The sequence below is a fragment of the Chlamydotis macqueenii genome, chromosome 17 (genome assembly GCF_036417535.1).
Source record: "Chlamydotis macqueenii isolate bChlMac1 chromosome 17, bChlMac1.mat, whole genome shotgun sequence".
Taxonomy (NCBI): Eukaryota; Metazoa; Chordata; class Aves; order Otidiformes; family Otididae; genus Chlamydotis; species Chlamydotis macqueenii.
Window position 1 is genome coordinate 361,078 of NC_141572.1, and position 23,836 is coordinate 384,913.

General features: G+C 42.3%; 1 protein-coding gene across 1 annotated transcript in view; it reads right to left on the reverse strand.

Moving 5' to 3' along the window:
* Positions 1 to 224: 224 nt before the first annotated feature.
* Positions 225 to 23,836, reverse strand: part of CLIP1 (CAP-Gly domain containing linker protein 1) — a 72,852-nt gene continuing 49,240 nt past the window's right edge. The window contains exons 18-27 of the mRNA XM_086761918.1: positions 21,034 to 23,319; positions 19,687 to 19,824; positions 17,839 to 17,945; positions 14,728 to 14,848; positions 9,551 to 9,603; positions 4,178 to 4,295; positions 3,755 to 3,914; positions 2,935 to 2,984; positions 1,546 to 1,670; positions 225 to 835 (exon numbers count right to left, since the gene is read on the reverse strand). Of these exons, the coding sequence (XP_086618044.1) occupies positions 613 to 835; positions 1,546 to 1,670; positions 2,935 to 2,984; positions 3,755 to 3,914; positions 4,178 to 4,295; positions 9,551 to 9,603; positions 14,728 to 14,848; positions 17,839 to 17,945; positions 19,687 to 19,824; positions 21,034 to 23,319 (3,381 nt within the window). The 3' untranslated portion in view covers positions 225 to 612. The remainder of the gene's footprint in view (positions 836 to 1,545; positions 1,671 to 2,934; positions 2,985 to 3,754; positions 3,915 to 4,177; positions 4,296 to 9,550; positions 9,604 to 14,727; positions 14,849 to 17,838; positions 17,946 to 19,686; positions 19,825 to 21,033; positions 23,320 to 23,836) is intronic.

A 23,836-nucleotide genomic window follows, 5' to 3' on the forward strand; every position in this document is an offset into this window, starting at 1 on the left:
CCCACGGCAGCTCCCTCTCTTACCTGCTTCGTGATCTCACGTTTCACACCGTCGGCAAACCGCAACCCAGCGCTCACAGAGCAGAAACACAATGAAACCAGTAAAGGAAGGTAAAGATGAAACATTTCTCAACCCAGTCCAGTGTCAAAAAAAAGCTTAAAAATCTAAATGTACAAATTCAGCCTTAAAAGGGTTTAGTGCAAATATGAAAATTAACAGCATAATTTCAAGGTATTTAAATAAGCTTTAATAGAACTATAGTGCTTCGTTCCTATACACGTTTTCCCATCAATAGATGCAACAGCACGGGGGCATTTCTTGTCAAGAGTGGGAACAAACCCAGAACCTGGGAAGAAATAGCATAAGGTCATTTGTTAAATCATTTATTTATATTTCACTTAAGTTTATTAACGGGAGATAAGGGCATTTATTAGTGGAGGAGCAAAATATTTATCCACATACGGATTCTGAAGTGGATGGGCAAGGGGAATGGGAGCGAGGGGGACAAGAAACACTGTCCCTTTTCCTGACATTCAGCACACGCAAATGCTGGTGGTATAAATTGTCCGACGAGGGCGCACAGACAGTCCATCCTCCCGGCCGCGCGGTGCATTAGAAGGTCTCGTCATCATTGCAGTCGGCCGTCCAGTGCCCGAACATCTCGCAGGTATCGCAGTAGGGGCGTTCTTCCCTCCTGCTGCCGTGGTAAGCCGAGTGCGGCGGCTCCTCCAGCATCTGTGCCTGGGTCGGACAGTCTTCCGTGTCGTGAAGATCGAAGCAGCCGCAGATATCGCAGAAGAGACGAGGTTTCTTCTTTGACAGGCTTTCTTCCTCACTGCAAGATCAGCACCAGGCAAGTCAAGCAGGGTACTTCTCCTTCCCAAAGGAGAAATGCCTGCCTCCCTGCCCTGCACGGTAACTCATCTCGTAATTATTGAAATAAAGGAAACACCACAGTGGTCAACAAAAGCACAGAAAAAAAAAAAATTACAAAACCCCTTCTGAAGATCTGACATACTGACTACCTTGCAGTACCCTCAGATTCCCTTATACTATAATATTTACTGAACAAACTGTTCTGTATAAATATTTGCACAAATATAGACATTTTTAAAAAAGAAACACTTGTGAACTAGTTTCTCTTTTCTCTTGATAGAGGAGAACTGGAGTCACAATATATCAAACAGGTTTTAGTTCTGTTTCTCTGGACTGAATCTCCCCATCCCAAAGCAGCTACCGGCCTCTTGAGAGCAGAGACTCTTCTGCCCAATTAGGAAAGGGCCAAACAATCCAGTCTGACAAAAAACACGTTACGATACATCAGTGTTTGTGATTGATAACTACAGAGGATCATTTTGCACCACCACGTACACCATAGTAACAGACCTGAAAAGAAGGCTGCAGTCAGTCACCCTAAATTCAAGAGAAAGCTACGTTTGTCCTTCCTGACAGCTGAAATCAGGCTCGGGCATCGTGCAGCTGGCAGAACTGACTGCTACCAGGAGTTCCCAAAACACAAGGCAAGGTTTCCTTTAGGTTTTTTACCTGTCATAGTTATTTATCTCCTCTTCGTTGCCATTGAGGGCTGCTTCACACATTTGTTGTATTTTCGAGTTCAATTCTTCGTTCCTCCTTTGCAGATCTACTATCACGGAATTCAGGAAGTCAATCTGTGACAGGCAAGAACAAGGGCGGTCAGCGGGCTGGGGAACCGCACTTCAGAAAAAGTGAGCAACGAGGGAAGAGCCCTCAAACTGACACGCGCAGTTCTGCATTAACTCTTTCTGCTGGGTTGCTGTGTTACAGAGAGCACCCTGGACACTGGGAGAACAAGGGACAGGAGCTTCCCCAGGGGCCTCCAAGCCCTCGGTGCGATTTCTGTGCAGGGAGCTGGGCACCCAGCCAGTGCAACTGACAGACACCGGTCTCAACCCGCCACCGACAGATCGAGTTCTTTTTCTAACGTTACACTTTGAACACAAACCCAGGTGTGTGGTTGTTCGGCATCTCCCAGTGCTAGCTTGGCCACAGCAGGCCAGCACTGCAAGCATGTAATGAATGTAATCAAGTAAGGCTCAACAAATTAACATAATGAATAAAATACAGCAAGCCAAGAAGTGGAACAAACCTCGTGCTGATTGGAAGGAAGTGTTGCCATCAGCAGGCGAATTCAAGGATGCAGAAAACCAGAAAAAGATTGGTGGTTAGTTGGTTGAAGGACATTTTTTAATCAACATGACTGACATCAGTGATCTAACAAGGACTTTCATAATGAGCAGGAGGTGCTTCCATTCTAACGGTGTTTGCTAGGCACTTGTTAACCCAGGCTGCCTGTTGCACAGCAGCACTTCACACGTTCATTGTGATCACCATGCTCTTTGACACACGCTTCTCCTAAATCTGTACCAAGCACATGCTGGGTAACTTCCTCGCCCCACTGCTGCCAGCCCTCATTCTCAGTAAAGTTCTGCAGTTAGGAGGAGGCAAAAGATCAACACTTCCAACTGCAGAAGCTTAGAAGTAACATGTGAGCTCAGGCAAGAGCTTCTCCAAGATGGCAAGCCCCACAGATTCAGGTGGGCCACACCTTATTCCTCGTTCACATCCAAAAAACCTTTGGAAAGAGAGGCACGGAGCAGTTTGGGTGTGCTCTGCTGGGCTGTACCTCACCAACAGGCTGCAGGTCAGAACTCGTCACCCCTGCTTCCTTCCTCGTGTTCCAATAACCTCAACTTTTGCTCCAGTATCACTCATCACTTGATTCTTAATATTTCCTGTCATTAATATTTCCCTTGAGAAGCAGAAGGTTACAAGATAAATCTGCCCATTATAATTCTGATCTACAAATCTGATAGGAACTGTCTTTGGAAAAATATTTCCCTCTGCCTGTAGACGCACGGCTGGCTTAGCATGCTGATGTTTCGGATCAAATACCTGCTTCTCTTTTGCAATTTCATCTTGAAGTAGATTAGCAGCAACGTCACCTTTAAAGAAAAAAAAAAAATATAATAAAAACAAAGTATAAGTATCCAGTAATCTAAATTATGAAACATACCATGGCCAAAGACTGCAATAATGCAATAGTCTCTAGTCTCCTAAGGATCTTACTCTCGCTGCTTCCTGATCACTCCGTATAAGCTTCGGTAAGGGCAACTTCTCTGGGGAATTTTTTTGACCACTGCATTACAGGAGCATCTTTGATATTCCACATTACTTATTAAAATACAAAAAATATGTATAGGTGACAGCTGAAGTTCACAAGTCTGCAAAGGAAAGCTCCTCTCGAGAGATGAGACTGTAGCGGTACGAAGCTGAAGAAGCTCAGCACAAGGCAAGCAGGAGTGTCCGAAATGTGGGATTCCCACTCCTGTGCTCAGGTAGGAGGTTTGTTACCGTGCCTACAGGTCACTTTGCAGCTACAGCAAGGAAAACCAAAATCAGTCTGAGAGAGGCTCTTGGAAAGAAGCCATACCATGAACAGGATGAAGTTTTCTGGTTTATGCACATTTCTTTTCAAGTCAAATCACCCTCCGCTCCCGAGTAAACGGGGTTAACTGGTGATGCTGGTAGCTTTCATATTTTGCAACTGGTCAGATTTCCTTCATTCCAATCTTACGTGTGTTCTACAACAGGAAGGTCATGTGTCTCAGGAGGTTCAATGAGTTAAGCCTCCTTTTAACTCTCTGGTTAACAGCTGCAGACATCTACAAGATTCAAGCTGAAGGCTCAGGGACAGCAAAGAGGCGCTCTTTACCTGAGGAGCTAGTTACAGTTATAGGCTGTTCGTTATTCTCCTTGAGTTTTTGCTCCAAGTTCTTCACTTTTTCCTCAAGTTTCAATTTGTCAGACACCAGTGACTTAACCACTGACTGCAAGGTTTTTGCAGAAGCGTTTTCTCCACGGAGCACCGTGATCTGTAAGAATTGTTTGAGAATGCTTAGAATGAGATCAGAGCACCAAGGCAACATCTTTAGTAGTAATCACTAAAGAGCCACCAAGAATACACATCAGAAGTCACGTAACTAGGCACAGATATCCAAGATTTAATTCTAAGATTTAACTATGCTACATTAATAAAGAAAAACAATTAGCTCTACAGTAGCAAGCATACAAAGCCACATGCTTCTAGCCCTAACTTAAGCTGAAATTAAGAAGCGTCCCACTGCTCTTCATTTACCTCATTTCTGAGTTTTTCCAGTTCCTCATCTTTTTCTGTGATCAAGGCACTAGTAACATTGATGGATTTTTGTAAAGATGCTCTCTCTTCATCAATTTCTTTTTTTAATGTTGATTCTCTAAAAGAAAACCAAATACAACCAGAAATCACCTAAAGAATGGATTACTGTAGTTGCCTAAAGAAGTTTAATTTAATTTCAACGATTAAACTACTGTAACAAGTGGTTCTTAAAAAGCAAATTTCAATTCTGTACTTGACTAAGATTTTATATATAGAATGTATAAACATTTCAGATGTTACGACCGTGAAAACAAAGCAAAAACTTTACCTAGGTGGTACATGCCAGAATCTGCATATCATCGTATCCCTTTGAATTTACAGAAGCAAGTTAACAGACTGGGGAGATACAGGATAAACAGACATGTTGCACAATGTTCCACAAAACCTGACTCCAGAGTTTTGTTACTTCTTGAAAATTATTAACAAGCAACAAAACACACATGCAAAGCTCACTATACGAGTTGTCATGCAAAGCATTGATGATGCTGGAAAAATCAGCTGGTCCTCAGTAATTTCAGTGACAGCATTATTTCCTGAAACACGGACTCAGAGTTCCTGGGCTTTAACAATTACTGTTTCAGCACAAACCACGTGGGATTTGTTTTACTTCATGGAAGAAGGGTTAAAAAGAAATCTCCAGAGCAGGCACACACCTCTTCTGTGTACGTATGTCCAGCTTCCCCAACCTTTCCAGCTGATCTAATAAAAGATACCACTTCTGCCTGTATTTCCCGTCCTGGCAGTGATCTTAGGGCATCAGAGCTATGACGTCCTCACACTGATGCTAACGAGCCTTCCTGACAGGTCACACAGTACACGCAGATGAGTAACTGCCCTCTGATGTGCGGACTACCACTACAAAAGTTCCTTACAAGCTGAAAGGTTTTAGTTTGTTTAAAAAAGGTTGTTACTCCAAAATCTATGTTTACTTCTCTAGAAAAGAAACTTGCTTTCCAGAGTGCCAAGCAGCGCCCAGCAGCTAGGTGTCAGCTCTCTGAGCTTCTGCAGGTGAAGCCAGTTTTCTACACAATTCCATAAGTCCTGGTTCAGATGATCGTGGTCTCACTGCCACAGCTGTGAGCTGCCTCTCTTCTTACCAGCTGGGAATGCTGAAGACAAAGGACCCACTACGCAAAACCACCAAGCAGCCAGTACTTCAAAGACAGCAACTGACATAAGGATTTAATTTCACTAATTAAACTACACTGTGCTCTCTTAGGACCGCTGAAGGGATCAAGAGCAGAACGTGTCCTTGTGTGATGATGCTCAGGAGGCAGGGGACAGCTACTAAATTCAAATGGAGAAGTTTTCATATCCATGGTATCTGCAGTTAGTGAGAGCCATGATACCCAGACCGTGAAATACAGTAAGTCTCACCGACTCAAGATAACTAAGAAACTCAACAATGAGAGCACAATTAATGCAATTCTTTCACTGTTCAGATTACACTCGGGAATGGAAGCAGCAAGTGGAGAATCTGGGGTTTAGAGAAGCTGATGCAGCTACCAAACAAGAACCAAAAGACTGGTTCTGGTGTGCTTTTACAATGAGAGAATTAATATCAGCAGAAACACAACAAATTGCAGACTGCACGATCTTGCCTTCAAATACAAGTTCTACTCCTGTTAACAAAAACCAAAAAGGGCAACAGCGTTTAATAGATCTCCTCGCCAGCCCTGATTCAGCAAAGCACTAAAAGCACGGCAGCAATCTCTGTGTCCTTCAGCAGGATTACACGCATGCTTTACCCTAACCCGTCTTTTGAAATGCTTTGCTGAACTGGACCAAAAGCGCAGGGTGGTGGTGTGGGAAAGAAATGTGCCACCGATGCACGGGACGTTGCTGACAGAGCACAGCTGCCCTCTCCAATCCACTGAGCTGCAAATGTGGCCTTTACTTAAGGCAGGGGAAATGGGAAAGTACATCTGGAACCTGCTTCTCACAAGCTCCGCTGCACCGAGACTTCACCCGGGCTTCCCTTTGCCATATACGCTGCTGTAGGGGGGCAGATGGAAACCCCAGCGACTCATCTCATGCTCAAGAGCTTGTTATTCAGCCAAGGTTTCCACCTTTCGGTCCGATCTTCATCTTTGAGATCGAGACCAAATATACGCTTTTTGTCCAAATACGGTTAACTTGCCATTTATTGGCCTTGGTTTCAACCATGCCAAACATTTAGGTGGCTGAAAAAGGCAAACAGTTTGTGCGCATATAAATATCTATTTACAAATTCAAAATAAGAGCCTAGGGTACTTTAGCACAAGGGGAGAGAAACAAGAGAAGAAAAAAAAGGAGAGAAAACAAGGGGGTGGGGGAAGTCCTTGTACTGTAGCATTGTTTTTTTTCTTTTACAGGGCAGTCTGCATGAACCATGCTTTGCAGCTCCAGATGGAGGCCCTCTAACATCAGAAACTGGAAAACCCACAAATAAAGCAGATTTATTTCACTAGTTACGTATGTCAATGTGGATCACCTTTCACTTCCAGCATCAGCTGAGTCCACCCCAGTGATGTTCTCAGCTTCAGTATTGTTTGTAGGATGATTCACATGAGAGATCGTAAACCTAAGGAGCATCTGTTGAATGTGAAATAACTACATAGCGATAACTTGCAAGAAAAATCTGTGGAAAGTATTTATTTTATCAGGAAGGAAAAAAAAAAAAGAAAATTATTTTTGACGCAAAATAATCCGCTCGCCAGCAGGGACTAAAGAAAAACAACAATAAAAATGACTTTGTTGTTTCACTTGCCATTTTAAAATTTCACTTTCTTGAGGAGGTTAAACCATGTTTTGAGCTGTCGGTGGAAGTCATGGGAGAGAGAGGTTTTTGTTTTGTTATAACATTAAAAAAAATCACCCAGATTCTTCCCTTACTACAAAAATAGAAGAATGAAGCAAATACCTTAGTGTTACTGGGCAAGCTTTAAAAATGCAAGATAACAAGAACCACATGTTAGAAACATGGAGTAGAAATGCAAAATACTGTCAGGAAGAACTAAATTGGCACCAAGAGGCTTTTTTGTTTTGGTAAAAAATAGAGACTATATTTATATATATATATATATATATATTGCTGAGTATTTTACAAAACAAAAGCAAGACACCAAGGGACAAAAGCAGCCAAAATATGTACAACAACTTTACTTAAAAAAAATAAAATTATTTATTGTAACATGGATAGACTTTCTTGAGTCTTACCATTAAAGACACACAGATATAGCAAAGGAAGCAAGGGTAGGGAAGGGAAGAGAGAGGAATGAAATGAGTATCGATAAATAGCGCAAGCTCAAAGACAGTCAGACAGTTGGCAACCCACAATGAACCTAACGAGCTGAAGTAACATAGAACCCCTTAGACTCAGAAATAGCGAACTCCGGTCACTGCTAGCCGGACTATTTCATAGAGGGAGTGGCTAAACAGAGGAAGAGATTTCCTGTGGGCAGAAGGAAGGCAGGAAAACGACTGCCAGAGATTTGACCTAGTTGAAATAAAGATGTCTCTGTTTCAGTATCTCAAATTCCCAAGACAAAAGGAAGAAATCATCGCTCATCTCACACCAGCTTCAGTGGAATCTGGGAACTGAGAGAGAGACTTTTTTATTTAATTAGCTCTTCATTCAGCCTAGCTGTTTTTGTTGCAAATAATGTCATATGCTGGTGTATCCTTCAGTGAGGTTGACGGTTTGTTCTACGTGTTGTACCCTCCCTACTGGAGTTTATTCAGCACTGTTGAGGAATGTCATTAAGCCAGTCACAAACCTGGGCATCGCAGTGCAACTGACTAAAGGTAAAGTAATGGTAAAATTTACTTTAATGATTTCATAATTACCTAATTCCAGGCAGCTCACACAGTAAAAACAGAAGAAGGAAAATCAGTCACACACCTTTCTTTTTATAAATTACTAAAGAATTTGTCTTTTCAAATGTATGCTGTGAAATAGAACTGCTGGAAAGTACCGAATGAATCCTGGGTCCCCACTCCCTTCCTTTCCTCAAGTAACTTTCAGGTGTTACACTATTTAAAACACACATTTTAAAACATGTTAAACAGCAGGCTATAAACAGCAATCTAAGCCGCCAGCAGCACTAATATCTTCCTTTTCCTTCCCTTCCTCCACATCAAAAATGATCCTCAGTTGGTGTAAACACACTAATTATTGTGGATGTCAAATGGTCTTTATACTGGCTGAAAATTTCTCTCCTTATCTTCTCCTTCACCTCATCTTTAAAAAAATAACTTACAGTTACGCTGTTCTGTGCGGCTAACGGCTGAGTGATCCAGTCCAGGGGCTGCTTAAAGGTGGACGTTCAGCTGCTCGCTTGCCTCTCTGTACAACAACTGATCAAACCCTCACATTCTCTGCGGAAGCTTTAGCTTTGTAACAACACCCTGTGTGCCTGCTGCCCTTCAGAAGAGTGCGAGATGTAATGGAACAGGTTATTAGGGAATAAAAAAGGGATCAGTGTATCGTACTGAGTGGCTAAGGATGTGCACAAACACCAGAGTGCCGCTCACTGTTCTTTGTTGCCACCATTCAGGAAATTTAACTGGGGTTGGTTTGTTTTTCCTGGAACACACTTGGTGTCGTGGAGAGCTGCATCTTTTTCTAAGAATTTATATAACTGCTTTTGAAAAGCCCACATTTTGCTAAGATCTTGTGGCACTTAGCCAATTAGCCTTCCATACGCATACTGCAGAAGGACAGGAAGTTTTGTAACTTGGGACCGTTTATTGAGCAGCACAGTTTACAAATGGATGCCCCAGTCACCCAGGACAAATCTCCTGGTGCTTAAAAACAGTGCTGAATGAACTGCAATAACTGTCACAGTGAACTCAATACCCCAAAACTATGAGAGCAAGCCATTTGAGGCTGAATGACCACTGCTTTTCTTTCTTAACAATCCTTAGCATCGCTGTATTTTTCCATTATTCCTGAAGAACTCGACAGGTCAGAATCTGTATGCACGCACATTTATCAGACTGCTGGGCAACCCAGTATTCCAGAGCAGACTAAAACCAAACGCTAAACTGGTACTGAAAGTGAAGGAAACGACTGCAGTGCAAGGGGTGGATAACTAAAGAGGAAATGGTAAATACCACTACTTAACATGTTCTTTTATTAATACACTTCCTTCTCACTTTTAATAAAGAAAACGGGGATGATATCGCCTGTAAGCCAATCTGCGTAACAACCTCAGGATTTTTAACTACAATACAACAGAAAAGAACCGCTTTCTTAGCACTGTTTGTGTTATGTTTTCTCAAGTTTTCTGTAGGACAATAGTTAAACACACATCAGAAAAAACAACTTACCTCTTTTTCATCTCTAATAACTGGTTATTGAGTACTGATCTCTCCTCTTCCAGCTAAAATACAAGTACAAAAAGGCTGCAGTTAATGCGCTGAGGATTGTTTCCCGAGTGTAATATCAGAGCATCATTATCATCACAAAACAAAGGTGGGAGAGGCTACAGAGCCTATAAATCCTCAAAGTAATCGATTTTCTACTAGGACAACACACACAAACTGTTCAGTGGCCAAGACTATTAGCTGGTGAGGGGCTACTGCTGCTTTACACAGGTATTTTCACGTCCTGTGCGCACCAGGGACCTCTGCGGCTGGTATTGCCTCAGACAATTCTGGGCCCCGTGCACACCAGAGAGAACCGCAAGCCTTTCTGCGCCGGGCTGTTTATTACGTTTAGCCCAGCATTAGTGAATGACTGGATGTGCTGCTGTTCTGAGCTGGGTAACTGCAGCACTGATCTGTATTTGTTACTGTGCTGGTATTTAGAGATAAATTATTGATCCCTAAAGCTGTTGGTCCGGTGCCTGTTACTGTATCCTGAACCTGTAACTCGGTGGGGCCACCTTAAACCCTTACAGCTCGCAAGGCCTTCAACTGAAAATACCGATGCTGCTGGTTTTTGGGGTCCAAACTGACAGGCACAGGTAGGTTTAGGAAAAGCAAAACAAAACAAAAAAAACAACCGTAATTTGTACAACAGAACTGTAAAGCCCCACCACAGAAGCACTGGGGTAACTGAACTTCTGATAAGGTTACAAAATTAAGGCTTTTTTAGGCCAATTAATTATTTTTCACCATCTCCTCCCTTTTTCATACTCAGCAGCCAAAGTCAGCAATTACTGCCCTACAGAACTGCTTATAGTAGTGCCACACAACCTCTGTTCAGAAGATGTCACAGCTGTCAGGGCTCACCCACACGCTCAGCCAGGCACACATTGATAACGGAAACCTCAGAGCCCCGAGAACAGCAAATCGTCTCTTGCTGCCTAAATACTTTCAGCACTTTGCAGACATTCAGGTTTGGGAAAGACGGGCATTAAGCGAGTTCCAATGAGAAGGGAGGTTGTCTGCCAGCCTCCAGTTCTCAGCTAAATGCAGCTCACCCAGATAAATTGTCTCCTCCGTACTGTCTGACAACTTACCTTCTCCTTTCACGTACTGCAGTGCTGTTAAGCCTTCCAGGTTTAAGATTAATTGGTATCATTTTGCTGGGGCTTAATCAGACTTTAACCGATATGAAAACAAGACACTAGAAGGGTGTAGAGAGGCTTATATTATGAAGTCTTAAAGAAAATCAAAATGTCTCTCTCAAGGAAAGTGACCACAGTAAGACTGTGAGCAGCCATAGTGCTACGGGGGTATTGCCAAATTTTTCCTGTGGGCAAGTCAAACCCAGCAATTTCACCAGCAGCACGAAGTATACCCCCTGTTCCCTGGAATTTTTGTCTGCTTCCTACACAGAGGCAGCCTGTATGAACTCCTTACAGCTGTACAGACTGAGGGCAAAAAAGAGAGGGAAAAAACAATATGAAAATTCTGAGAAATGTTTCACTTGTAAATGCCAGTGAGCTGCTCCTCTCCAGAAGCCTCTCTGACATCTGTTTTGTAGGGCCCCTCTCCTTCCTCAGACTCACGTTGCATTCTCTTCTACAGCTTTTCCAGCTTTTGTTTTGTTTTGGTTTTTTTTTGACTTTTCCTCTACCAGCACTAGCATTTCTCTGTGGTCACACTGTGCAGCATTAACCTGGCCACGTTCCACAAACAAATTGTTTCATTCCACCCTAGGCTAAGCTTAACTTTCTGGTGTTTATGCTCCTGACCGCCACTTGCAATCAGAAAAGCCTCATACTGATGTCATTCACCCTTTCCTCCCCAGAGGCTATGCCCACAGTGCACCAAGATGCCCTTTTCTCCCCACCCAAACACACACCCCCGTCTTGTGCATTGGTTTCTTTTAGGAAAATATTGTGGTGCCTGTTTAATTCGGAAAATCCTTCAACATCTGTGGAATGCTCCAAGACTCTCCTCCCTTTTAGTTTCCTGGTTGGCTGTGGAGAGGTGAGCAATTTGTATACAGACCAAGACAGAAGTGGATTTAAAAGAGAGAAAAGTAAAGGACACAATGTCAGGGGAGTTGTGCAGCTTCTAAACCCCTGTTGCAGCTGCAAGAATCGTGGACCAAGCCGCGAGCAGCTCTGTGGTAGAAGGGGCGAATGGACACCCCTTCTCTCATCAACATTTCTCCAGCCATCTGCTCTCTCTCTCTCATCAGCCTCAGAACAGACTTCTCACATACCTTTAATAAAAGGCGGACCAGCCAAGCTAGCAGGTGTTTCTACACTTTTTCCAATGAAGTTAAAATGCCTGGGCAGGTCTGAGGCTACCGAAATGCCACAACAAATAATTTGAAGCTACAAAAGTTCCCTGAGCTCGGTATCTATCTGACTGGGAATCTTTAACTAATTACAAACAGCTAATTATTTATGGATCAATATAGAAAAGCACCCCTCAGCATCTTTAGTGGAGACACTTTAACCTTTGGATGTCAGGCTAAATCATTCATGAAAGAGTATTCATTAATTTTGCAAAGTGTGTCACATGCAGCCACAGACTCACTAACCCAGTTGACTAACACACTTGCTGGAATTTATATCGTTACCATAGCGACTGCTCAAAATACTTAAAACATACGCTTGCTGCCTTCCGTACTGCATTTTCACAGGCACACCACAGAAACCCACCCGGCCCGAAGCACTGCTACACGCTGTGCTCTCCTCCCTGCTGCATAAAACGCAGCTCCACCAGCAATCCCATTCTGTGTGAAACCTCGATTGCTACTACGGACACTCCTCTAAACTCTAATTCAGCGATTCTTCAGTGTCACATTATTTGCCCTCCCTACAGACAGGCTGAACCAAGGAAGCCCAGAGCATGCTGCAGCCTGGTGCCTAAACACGCTGTACATTCCCCAGGTGACAGCAGTAGAAGTGGTGGTGGGCATTCTCGAGACCGCGCCAAGAGCGGGCTGGGCTGTCTGTGAGAATCCTCCAGGCCGGCTGGTTTTCTTGCATTTTATTAAGAGAACCCAGTAGAGTTACAGGTAGAGCAAGGGGACTGTAAGTTTAGGCTGGGTAAGATCTGAAGGAAACTGAAGATCTGAAAAAAAGTCCTGCTCCTCAGGGTAACAGCAGGTTTCTGTCACACTGAAAAGCACGGTTAGGGCTTTACGGGCTCCAGGCGAGACAGGGAACGCTTTCTAGGAGCAAGCAGGAAATCTGACTGTTCTGGGCAGGTGGACTGCACGTTTCACCCACGAGAGCGGAGAACAGCTGCACTCAGTTATGTGACACTCGGCAGGAAAGCTGCAGTTCAATGCCACCATTTTGCCTTTGTTCCTTTTGCCACAACAGAGCTCCCTGGAACACCAAATGCCTCATCCAGTCTTTTAGGGGGCCGTGCAGTTCACTAGATCCAAAGACACCATAGCCCAAATACTACATTTAGAAAATACAACAGATGGCGTTCCCACGTTTCCAAGATTCAGATTAGATCTTCCTCACAGAAGAGGACGTAGAGCAACACAAATGGCTGAAGAAGGCAAACGGACTGTTTCTCCAAGCTCCAGCAGATCTTCCAGCTCTTTGATCTTGGACCCATCTACTCAGGAGCAGAAATGGCCATGGTGCAAGTGAATTGAGAATATTCCAGTTTGCAAGACTGACTAATCCCTGTGCTCCACAGGCGAAGCTCTATTCTGGCAGTGAGAGAAGGAGCGCTGCTGAGAGCCACAGTAGGCCGGATGCAGACAGCAGGGCTCCTTCACGTGGTCACCTGCCAACAACGGAGGCTGCAGAGCACTGCCAGCCCATGCCTTGTGGGCCGAAGCGTCCCTGCCCTCAGCAACTCTGTCAGCTCAGGCTACATACCACGGGCAGAAAGATTCGACCAATGCTGCCAAATCCTTTTCAAGTTACAACTCTTTCTGAAAAGAACAGGTTGCCTCAAAGATTCTGAAATAATTTAAGAAAACGTGGGAGTGGGGAGCAGAGCTCCCACTGGCTGTTGAGGATGACAGCGTTCTCTTACCACACTGCTACTCAGATGCGGCATGAGTCAGTGGTTGAGCCCACACGTCTGGGACTCTGGTTCATCATCTCCAAAAGCTCCTTCGCATGAAGCAGGTCGTGCATTACTCCTGTCAGCAGCTAAAAGGGTTTAGAATCTGGCCAGATCTGTAGTCACTCATCCTCAGTATTTCAAAACAGGACTCTTGGGGAAAAGTAAGCCTCTTGATTTTCAAAATACTAGGCTTTGTCGCAGATGGAAGAGATCTGTTTCATTGTCATGAGGCACACCCCTCTTCTGCACAAGTGCTGCCTCAGAAGGGCAATCTATAAACCCACGTCTTGTGTTCTTGCTTTTGGACCAGATCTTCTAAAGATGCCTTCGTGGTGTGGCTGTCACCAGAACTGCTCCACAAGAAATAAACCCACCACATTTAATGGCTGTAAATCTAATTTCTCCTTTGGCAAGTACCAGTGTTACAAGCTGTATAACTAAGTCCATACTTTAAGATTCCAACAACATACTGAAATGTAATAGTAAAAAAATGAAGTGTTTTTTTTTTTTCTCCTATAAACTACCACCAGAAAAGCATCGATTCCAGTCCTCCGGTACCCACTGCCTGGCTGCAACGCTGTTCCTGTACATGCACAGAATGAAGTTTAAGCATGCATACATGTGTATGACACTTTTTAGAGAGTCCAACCAAGTAGTTTTATATAGTATTCTGAAAAACATCCTAAATACTCTTTTTTTAGTGAGGGAGAGCAGGAATAAGTAGGAGAATTCAATAGCTAGATTTCTTGAGTACTGGGTAGATATAGACTTCAACAAAATTACTCCCGACAGAAATAGCAAGTGTCTGTTAATACATTTGGCTAAAGCATCTTTAATTTATGCTTATTTCCAAGCATCTTAAGTACCCTTCATGGGTTACGTAACCTTCTGTTAGCCTGCAGTTCTAACCTCCCAATGCAGGTGGCTTCCAAATTTATTTTAAAACGTTCTCAGAACAACTCATCTTTCAAGCACAAACATGCAGGCAGCATCACCCAGGCATCAGCGGAAACAGCACACACAGCACTTTCACCACGGATGAGGAAACGCTCCAGCCACTCTACCTTCTGATGGCTCGTGACTTCGTCCCTGCTCCTGCCCAGCTCCTCGGCAAGTTTCACGTTCTCCTCTTGCAAAGCTGCAAGCTGCTGGGACTTCTGAGCTGCTGCCAGCTTCAGCGCTTCGCTGCGAGGACAGAGAGTGCATCGTTACCATAGGAACGAGAGCAGCAAGAAAAAACTGTGGGAGAGATTCAGCTTCACAGCTTGGAAAAATACATCTAGGTCACGTGGCCAGTGGGATCTGTAATAAAGGTGACAATCCATACCTCGGATGCGCAGGGAGAGGTTTAACCCTGCCCAGCAGCAGCACAGAATTCCTTTTCCTTTACGTGTATCAGATACTCAGTGAAATGGAAGGTAAGCTCAGACTGCTAGCTCTGCAGCAAATAGTTGGGTTTAGAAATGCGGGGTAGGGTTCGACAAGAACGCCGGTGAGATTTCTAGCGCAGACTTCCTCAGAGTGAACATTTTAAACAATGAGAATTGTTAAAAAAAAAAAAAAAAAAAAAAAGAAAAAAAGAAAGAAAAAGCAAAAGGAAAAAAGCTTACAGTTCCACTTATTTAAATACTCCCTACAAGGTCGGACACCCAAACATACAAGAATGTGCAAGATCACAGGAGGCAAAACAGGAGAGTGTCTAATCTCTTCTCATTGTTTTAACAGATAGAAAAGGGAAAACGAGACAAAACAAAAAGTTGAAGAAAAAATGGATTTGCAGGTTTCATTAACCTATGTTGCTACTAATCTGTGTGGTTTCCTTAAAGTAAGTTTATTATGAACAAATTAAAAAAAAAATTTGCATGCCTGCCTGTGACACACATTTTTAAAAGTTTTGACAATATCTTTCAACAATAAAAAAGATACAATTCATTTCACTACACAGTAATTTTTATGACTGCATTTTGTTTTCATAAAAAGGAGTCTCAGTACTCCCGTGTGCCAGTATCACACAGAGTTCAACCCTGACTGGAATATTAAAAATACTTTGATGGCTGTAGGAGGTAGAATCACCCCAAAGTCAAACTTACTCAAGCACTTCAAAACACCAGGACTCCATGGTCTATTAGTGAGCACAATTAAACAAAAGGAAGTCTGATTTACTTTTCCAGTAAGATTTTCCAACCGTTTCTCAACCATCTGGTCTCACCTAGACCGATTTCCAAGCCGACCCACCTAGACGGGATCAAACACGCTCGCTCACATCACTGAACAGACTCAAATTATCTTGGTGTGGAGCTACTGTTGATGCAGGAACACACCTATTTTTAACCGCGACTGCTTGCTGAACCGCAGTGCGAACCAGTTCTCCTCTTTTTGCTGAGGCGTTAAAGAGGAGACTCAGGGCATTGTAAAAAAAGCACAGACAACACTGGGGTCAGTCTGTGTGAAATGCTCCCCTGTGTTTAGTGCCAAGGCACTTCCACCTGATAGCTGCAAGTGCGCTTGACAGTATGCAGTACCAAACGAATACACAACATCCAGCTGGGATTTCTGCTTTTTTTCTGCATGGAAGGCTCTTTTCCAGAGGACAGCAATGCCGCTGTAACATCCTTCCCCCCCAAAAGGCACTGATCTATAGCAGCAGTGAGTCCCTACCTACAGTCACAGCTCCTCTGGGCAAAATTTTCCCTCTGCCCTCCTCTGCAAAGGCAAGGGCACTGCCTCCCTCACCTGACCTCTCGAAGGCGTCCTCTCTGCCCACATTACTGCTGATCAAGAAATGCCTATTATGAAGCTAATTCCTTCCTCTAATTAAAACAAGGCAACACAGAAAATAATTATGACAACAAAGACCAATTAAAAACCAACTAGACAAACTTCACTTATGCACAATGTCTCTTAGAGACCACATTCAGCAATAGTCTTCGGCTAAGGTTAATGTCAAGAAAAAAAAAATAAAATCCCACAGAGTGGTTGGGATCATGAGAACACCTTTCAGTGCTGAAGATTTTCAAGGAATTCTATAGATAACTTCTTGAAAAATTACAGGCTAATCTATTTTGTGTTTCCATGATACCAGAGCCTCCTAGCCCCTTGCTATTCCAGCATTAGAGCAGCTAGTCTGGAAATAATTATTTTCCTTTGGCATTTCCCACGAGAGACAGGCAGGGACTGCTCACGGAATGCAATCCTGTCTTTCTCAAAGGAAGCTGCTGTCTATACAGGTATGCAAGGTTTTAAAAGCAACCAGTACAAACCAGTCATACAGCAATTTACTATTATTCTGTGTGCTGATTCCCTTTGTATCCTGCCTTCACCTCAGGGCAGCGGTGAAGAACTGTCACAAAATGAGCTATGGAACCAACAACGGTAACAACGAGGCAACACTGCTCCCAGCTATCAGTCCCAATTCCAGCTCTCACCTCCACAAGTCAAGAAATTCTTCTTGGAGTGCAGGTGGGAGCAGAGGTTTGTGATTTAGTGCACTGCATCTCTGAAAGCTGGGACACAGCCACTGCAGAGCAGCAATAACTGCGCTGCAGCTCCGATACAATGAGATTCCCCAGGGCAAATTACTTTATCAGATGCTTTTCAGTTCGTTGGTTTGTGCACAATGTTACAGGTCATTAGTTTGTAGTTTCTCAAATGAAGCATTTCAAATAATAGGCAATTAACTCTAGTTTTACATGCTATATATGGCATTTGTATTGTACCAGTTAGAAAATAAGTGCATAGTGGGGCAATAGGAATAAACTGGATAAAGCCATCAATGAAAAAATAAAAGCAAAACCAGATTTTCTATAAACAAAACCATGTAAAACTACTTAACAATCTACATGTATTTGTAATTAAATCCCAACAGAATTTCTTTATAATACAGCTTTTAAAGCAATCTAGTGCCCTCAGGTGGCAGAGCTCTATTCTCCCTCCAACAAACAAATTATCTCAAACAATGCTTGGAGTGAGGATTTGCTTCAATGCCCTTCAGCAACTCAGGAGCAATGGTCTGATTTCTAGTTTTATGCATGTCAAACTAATATCTAATTTTGACCTAGTATCTGCTTTATAAATGAGGATATCAGAGAGATACTGACAGGTAATTTAAAAAAAAAATGAAAGGTAAATGTAACTACAAAGGAATGGTTTAACAGGTTTAACACTGAAATACTTACAATTCTTTTTTCAGTTCTTCCACTTTCTTGTTTTCCAGATTTAGAAGCTCTTTTGATTTATTAAGCTCCTCTTCATTTTTCAGGTTGTTTTGTTTAAGCATGTCCAACTTAAAGAGGAAAAAACAACTCATTACAGTGATGAAACCATACAGTTCTTAGGTGCAGCCCTCAGAAAAGACATTCAGCAAAGCTGGGACCTGAGCTGAGCTGTTCCACTTTTCCATCATTAGTCCTTAAACTAATTCAGTCTGTTTGTACTGAGCAGCATTTGTCTAACAAAGGAAGTTACAAGACTTTCTGCATTCAAGTTGAGCAGCACAAAGAATTCAAAGTCTGCCGAAGAGCAGCTTGTAGAAGTCTGCTGTATGTACTCTGATAGAAAAGGTAACGCTCCAAAGCGCCTCCACGTAAAATGCTATAAAACTCAAAGCTTTTTTTTTTTTTATATAAAATTCAAGCTTACACCTAAAATTAGCTGTTCCCTTGATCTGTATTCCTCTAAGATAACTGATAAGAAGTTCTCCCTTACCATACCTTAATTTCTGAGAAACAGCAGGCCGAATGTTGTGCTTGCCACCACAAGAAAGGAACTCCTCTCAGGGATGCTGCTGCGTGGGACACATTGCTGTGTCTGTTTACTGAGCTTGCATCTGCCTCGTAAACGCCGCACGCCTGCGAGCCTTGTTTGTTCGCGTTCAGCGACACATTCTATTACGTAACAGATAATCTTCAGCCATTCTCATGGCATTACAGGACCCTGTGGATTATTACTTTTTTTTTTTTTTTAATCCAGAAAGTGAACCCCTGCCATTATTAACGTCACTGCTTTTAATTCTCCAGTCACCAGATCTCGGAAGTCATTACAGTTTCAGCACAAGCTGTGGCGTTTCGGTTAGCCCAGCTGTTCACTACCCACTATTACGGGAGCTGCAAAAGATGAAAGAGCCATCAAAAAGAGGCCCAGAGATCTCAAGATTTGCAGAAAAGATGCCAGTTCAGTGTCAGGCTAGATATCCTGGGGCGAAAGAGCGTGAAAAAGATCAATGAGGACTCTTTTTCCCTCCTTCAAATCCTGAAGCATCACAAAGTGGTGGGAGGACACAGACTGAAGAACAGGGCCCTAGAGGAACTCTGTGAAGTTATTTGGGACCACTGTGCTCGTCTATTTGTGTAAGTGCATAGCTCAGCAGAATTTGCACCTTCTCAGACCACAATTCTGATTAACAGAAAAGTGGAAAAAAGAAGAAATGATAACATTACACACGTCAAGATCACAAAGAGGATGTACATAGCAAGAAGTGCATTGTAGGTGGGAACCGGAGCGGTACTTTTTGTGGGTTAGGAGCACTGTTACTCAGAGCTCTGCAGCACTTCCCAGGAGCGTGAAATTGCACCCCATGCTTACAAGCAGGGAACTGAAGCAGAGTGGCCACATCTAAGCAACTTATGCAAAGCTACACAAGCAAGACTGATTAAGCCTTAAGTCAAACCCATGCCTCTTGATTCTGCGATCTGCAAAAGCTGCTGTAACATCCAGAATTCCTGTTACATAAAGTATTTTTTTTTTTTGTTGCTGCACCAAGATTTAAGGGACATGACCTTATGCCGTAAAGTATTTGAAACCACATGTAAAATACAGACGAACACAGCTTATATGGCTGTATAAAGCACCTAGATTTCCCACCAATATGCGCTCATCCAGTAAGTTTCACAAGCCAGTCCAGACTGAGTGTTGTGGTGGGAAAATGACAGAATCCACTCTTGCCCAAGCTAATTCTCTGTAATTCAATAGTTGCTCCTTACAAACTGGGCAAAACTTTTCAAAGAAAAGCATTTAAATGCGATTACTTCATTCTGTAGCTTCTCGTTTGTCTGTCTAGAGTTCTCCAAAGAGGCCAAAGTTTCAATCTTTTCTTTGTGAATGGCATCCTTCTCCTTGGTCACCTTCTCCACAGTCTGGAAAACATCTTCTGCCATTTTGGCAGCCTATAGAGAAAGGGGAGTGGGGTGGGGGGACAGAAGTATTACCAAAGGGAGCTCTGAAAGCAAGAGATTAATAACAATACTTTATGCACCGCTCCACTGTTTTCTAATTAAACAAGGACTTCAACTGGGAATTCATTTGCATTTCGAAGCTGCATAAAGTATAAAAATAAATGGACATGAGAAGATTTAGTTCCATGCAGAAACAGGTCACAACCCCATGCTTGTGTCACCACCGAGGACGCCCATTTCTTCTTTTTCAGTTCCTAAACAGATTTCTAAATTACACCACTGTGACTGCTTTTAGACTTTCAACCACTTTAGACAGAAGCAGCTCAATAAATATTCACTTCCAACAGACCGCTCTACTTCCAGAAAATGTGTAGTTATAAAGAGCTGTTAAAAACGTGAAAAGAATTAAAAATTACATAGGAGAGAAAGCCAATTAGCACATTATTTCAGTGTTGTTCATAATGCCCTCATGAAAGGAAATATTTCACAAGTACATTAAAATACCTAGGTAGGCAAAGCACATTCCTGTAGGGTATCTTGATTCTTATTTGTATTCAAAGTTATTTTATGGGCTTCAAGCCCGCAAACTGAAATTCAAAATAATATTCAGAATTTGCTGGTGGTGATTACAAAACACTTCTGTGAATAAAAAGAACACCAGAATTGTCTATGTCTTTAACAGACTGCAAGTCCTATAATGTAAATTTTAACGGTTCTTTTACACTGCGTTTTATCCAATTACATTTACAGGAGCAGTATGTGGGTTTTTTGATTTTTTGAGTAATTTGTAATGTAACATAAAAATGCATAAATATCTAATTGAAAACTCTAGCTATTATTACTCAAGACTTTAGGCTGCAGAGTACTTCAACAGAAGGAGCTGCTCAATTTCTTCTACCAGATTCAGGCAACAAAATTTCCTTTTATTCACAGTTTATGTTGTTTTCTTGCAACATTCAGCGACAACATAGGCTTTCGTATTCAGAAATATTTTTAAAAATTTAAAGAGTCTTTCAGACTCCCGGTTACAACTTGAAAACACCTGTATTTCTGCAATACGCTGAGAGAGACTGCAATTCCAGCCTGTTCGTACCGAGATGAAGTGCTGACTGTGCAATGAAGTGCAGAGAGGAAGCTCTCGGGTTAGTGCTCAGTATTAGTGTAACCAGACCCGACTGTTTTAACTGTTTGTTTCAATACCTCAATTTTCTGTGCTACCGTTTGGGCCTGGAGAGCCTCAGTTTCTTTTAGTTTCAAAGCCAGACTGTTCATCTCCTCCTGCAGCGTCTGATTTTTGCCCTGAGACACCAGCAATTTGCCCGAGAGGTCATTATTAGTTTGTTCTAAAAGTGCTACTTCCTCGTGCAGCTTATGATAATCCTTGGAGAATTTCTCCTTCTCTTTTAGTATTTCTTCCTTAATGATGACCAGGCTCTTCTGTTCAGCAAGCAGGGCGTCGTTTTCCTGAAGTAACTTTGTTCTCTCCTCTTCCATCACCTCATGCCTGTGCTGAAGATCCTCTAGCCTCTCGGAGACAGCGTTGTGCAAGTCCTGGAGCTCCGCATTGGCTTTAGACAAGGAAGCAAAGTCACTCTTCAGTCGTTCGATACTGGAAGCAAGCTGCTCTGTCTCTGCACAGAGGGCTTCTTTTTCTTTAATTATTTCCTCCAGTTTAGTTTCAGATTTTTCTTTTTCCTGAACTAAAAGTTCTTTCTCAGTCACAAATTCTTTATTTTTTTCTCTCAGCTCTTGTATCTCCCTCTCTAAGAAGCTGATGTTGCTTTGAAGTTCCACAAGTTCCAACAGTAATGATTCCTTGTCCAGTTTTCTAGCCTCCTTTTCTATGGTTAAGTTTTCTTTCATAATCTCAACCTCTCTGTTTAATTTCTGACACTTATCTTGCAGTTCAGTCCTCTCTCTGGTCAGCACTTCCCTGTCCGAGGAACAGGTCTTGAGCGAAGATGACAGGACCCACTTGGCATGCGATACAGCAGCCAGTTCATCTTCTAATATTCTTTTGGCATCCTGGGCCTCTTTCAGAAGATCTGAAAGGTCACATTTACAGGCCATTAGCTCTTGATTATCTAGCGTCTTCTTACTTAGTTCTTCCTTGAGGGCTTCAATGGAATCTTGGAGCATGGTATTCTCTCGGGCCAGAGATATCTTGGCTGAGATATCCAGTTCACGTTGTCTCTTCATATCAGAAATGACATTTGCAGAAGACTTGTTTTCATCAAGAAGCTCTGAGTATTTGTTCTCCAATTCATTCTTCTCTTGAAGAAGAGCTTCATTGTGCTTTTCAAATTGCAACAACTTACAAAAAACAGATTCCTTTTCTAAGTTCAGTTCGTTTATTTTCTCAGTAAAGACCTTCTCAGCAAGTACGGCATCTGCTGTGGCTTCTGCAAGCTTTACAGCAATTGCCTTATTTTCATTGAAAAGTTCCTCCCTTTGAGCCAAAAGCCTTTGTTCTGATGAAGAAAGAGCCTCTTTCTCTTGACGTAACCGAACGCATTCAGAATTGGCTATCTCTCTTGAGGTTTTAACTTCCTCAAGAAGATGAGAGAGACTAGCAAGGGAATCCTTTAACTCCGTATTGTCTTTCATTGCTTTTTTAAGTTCTTTATGTTCAGTGTCGAGTTCTGTTTGCATCTCTTCCATTTTCACTTTTAATGTTTGGTTTTCACTAACTGTATTGTCTAACCGCACATGCAGCTCTTCCATGCTTTTAAGGAGCAGCTCCTGCTCGGACTGCAGACTCTGGTTTGTCTGCAGTAGACTGTCCATTTCATTTTTTAAGTCTCCATGTGTATTTTTAAGATCTGAGTGTTTAACTAAGGCTGCATCTCTCTCCGCAGTCAGAGCTGACACTTCTTGCAGTAGCTCTCTTTGATTTCTGGTCAGGGCCTCACAAGAGCTTTCCAGCTTCTGAATAACATCATCTTTGTCTTTAACAACGGCATCTTTCTCTTCCAAAAGTTTTTTCTGATAACGCTCCAGTTCTTCCCATTCTTTGATATGTTTCTGACAAACCACATCCATGGCATCTCTGTTGGCCTGAAGTTCTTTCAGCTGTTGGAGCAAGGTTGACTCTGAAGACCGGAGAGAATAATTTTCTTGAGTTATCTTCAGAAGGTCTGCCTGTGTTGCCTCTATTTCAGAGAGTAATTTGCTGTTCTCAGAAATTAGTGCTACCTTTTCTATGCTTTCCTGCTGGGTCTTGGCCTCAGCTTCTTCCTTCTGCTTTAGGAGTTCTTTTTTTTCTGAATTAAGTTCTTCATTTCTTGTCCAAAGTTGTTCTTGGTCTTGTTGCATGAAGGAAACCTTTGATTCCAGTTCTAGAAGTTTTGATAACAAGGAACCTCTCTCTAATTTTAAAGCATTCCCCTCCTGTGCCAGAGTCTCTTTTTCTGATATCAAACCCCTCATCTTGTCTGACATTAGTTCAATCTCTTTTCTGGCTGATGCTAACACAGAGCTTAAGGACTAAAGAAACAAAGTCAGGGAGAAGGGAAAACAAAAATGAAGTCAAGCAGACAAATGAGAAATGTGGTTTAAGGGCAAACAGATCTATTGTAATTTAAGTTTTCAAAAAGTGTATACACTGACACACAGTCCCTGTGTGAATTCAGCTGCTGACACCAAACCTTCAGTCCGGTCCCACTGGTATTCCAGGACAAAACACCCACCATCCGCAGGAAAACTTTTCAGTGGTTAAATAAAAAAAGTAAAATAATGGTTGAAGAGTCCTCCATAACAGACTTCATCTTGTTTTTAAAACTACTCTCAACAAATTTTCTGAATGTAGATTACTCAGAAAAGAGTCACAGAATGATTTAATGAGGATTTAAGTGAATTAAAAGGCAGGGAGTTATGTTAGATACTGACTTCCAATTCTCAAATTCACTTTCCATAGCTAATTGTTGTCATTATTCTGTCCAAAACATATTGTCATAACTCCTTTAATGCAAAACACCACATCAGTGGTGTATTTAAACTTGGG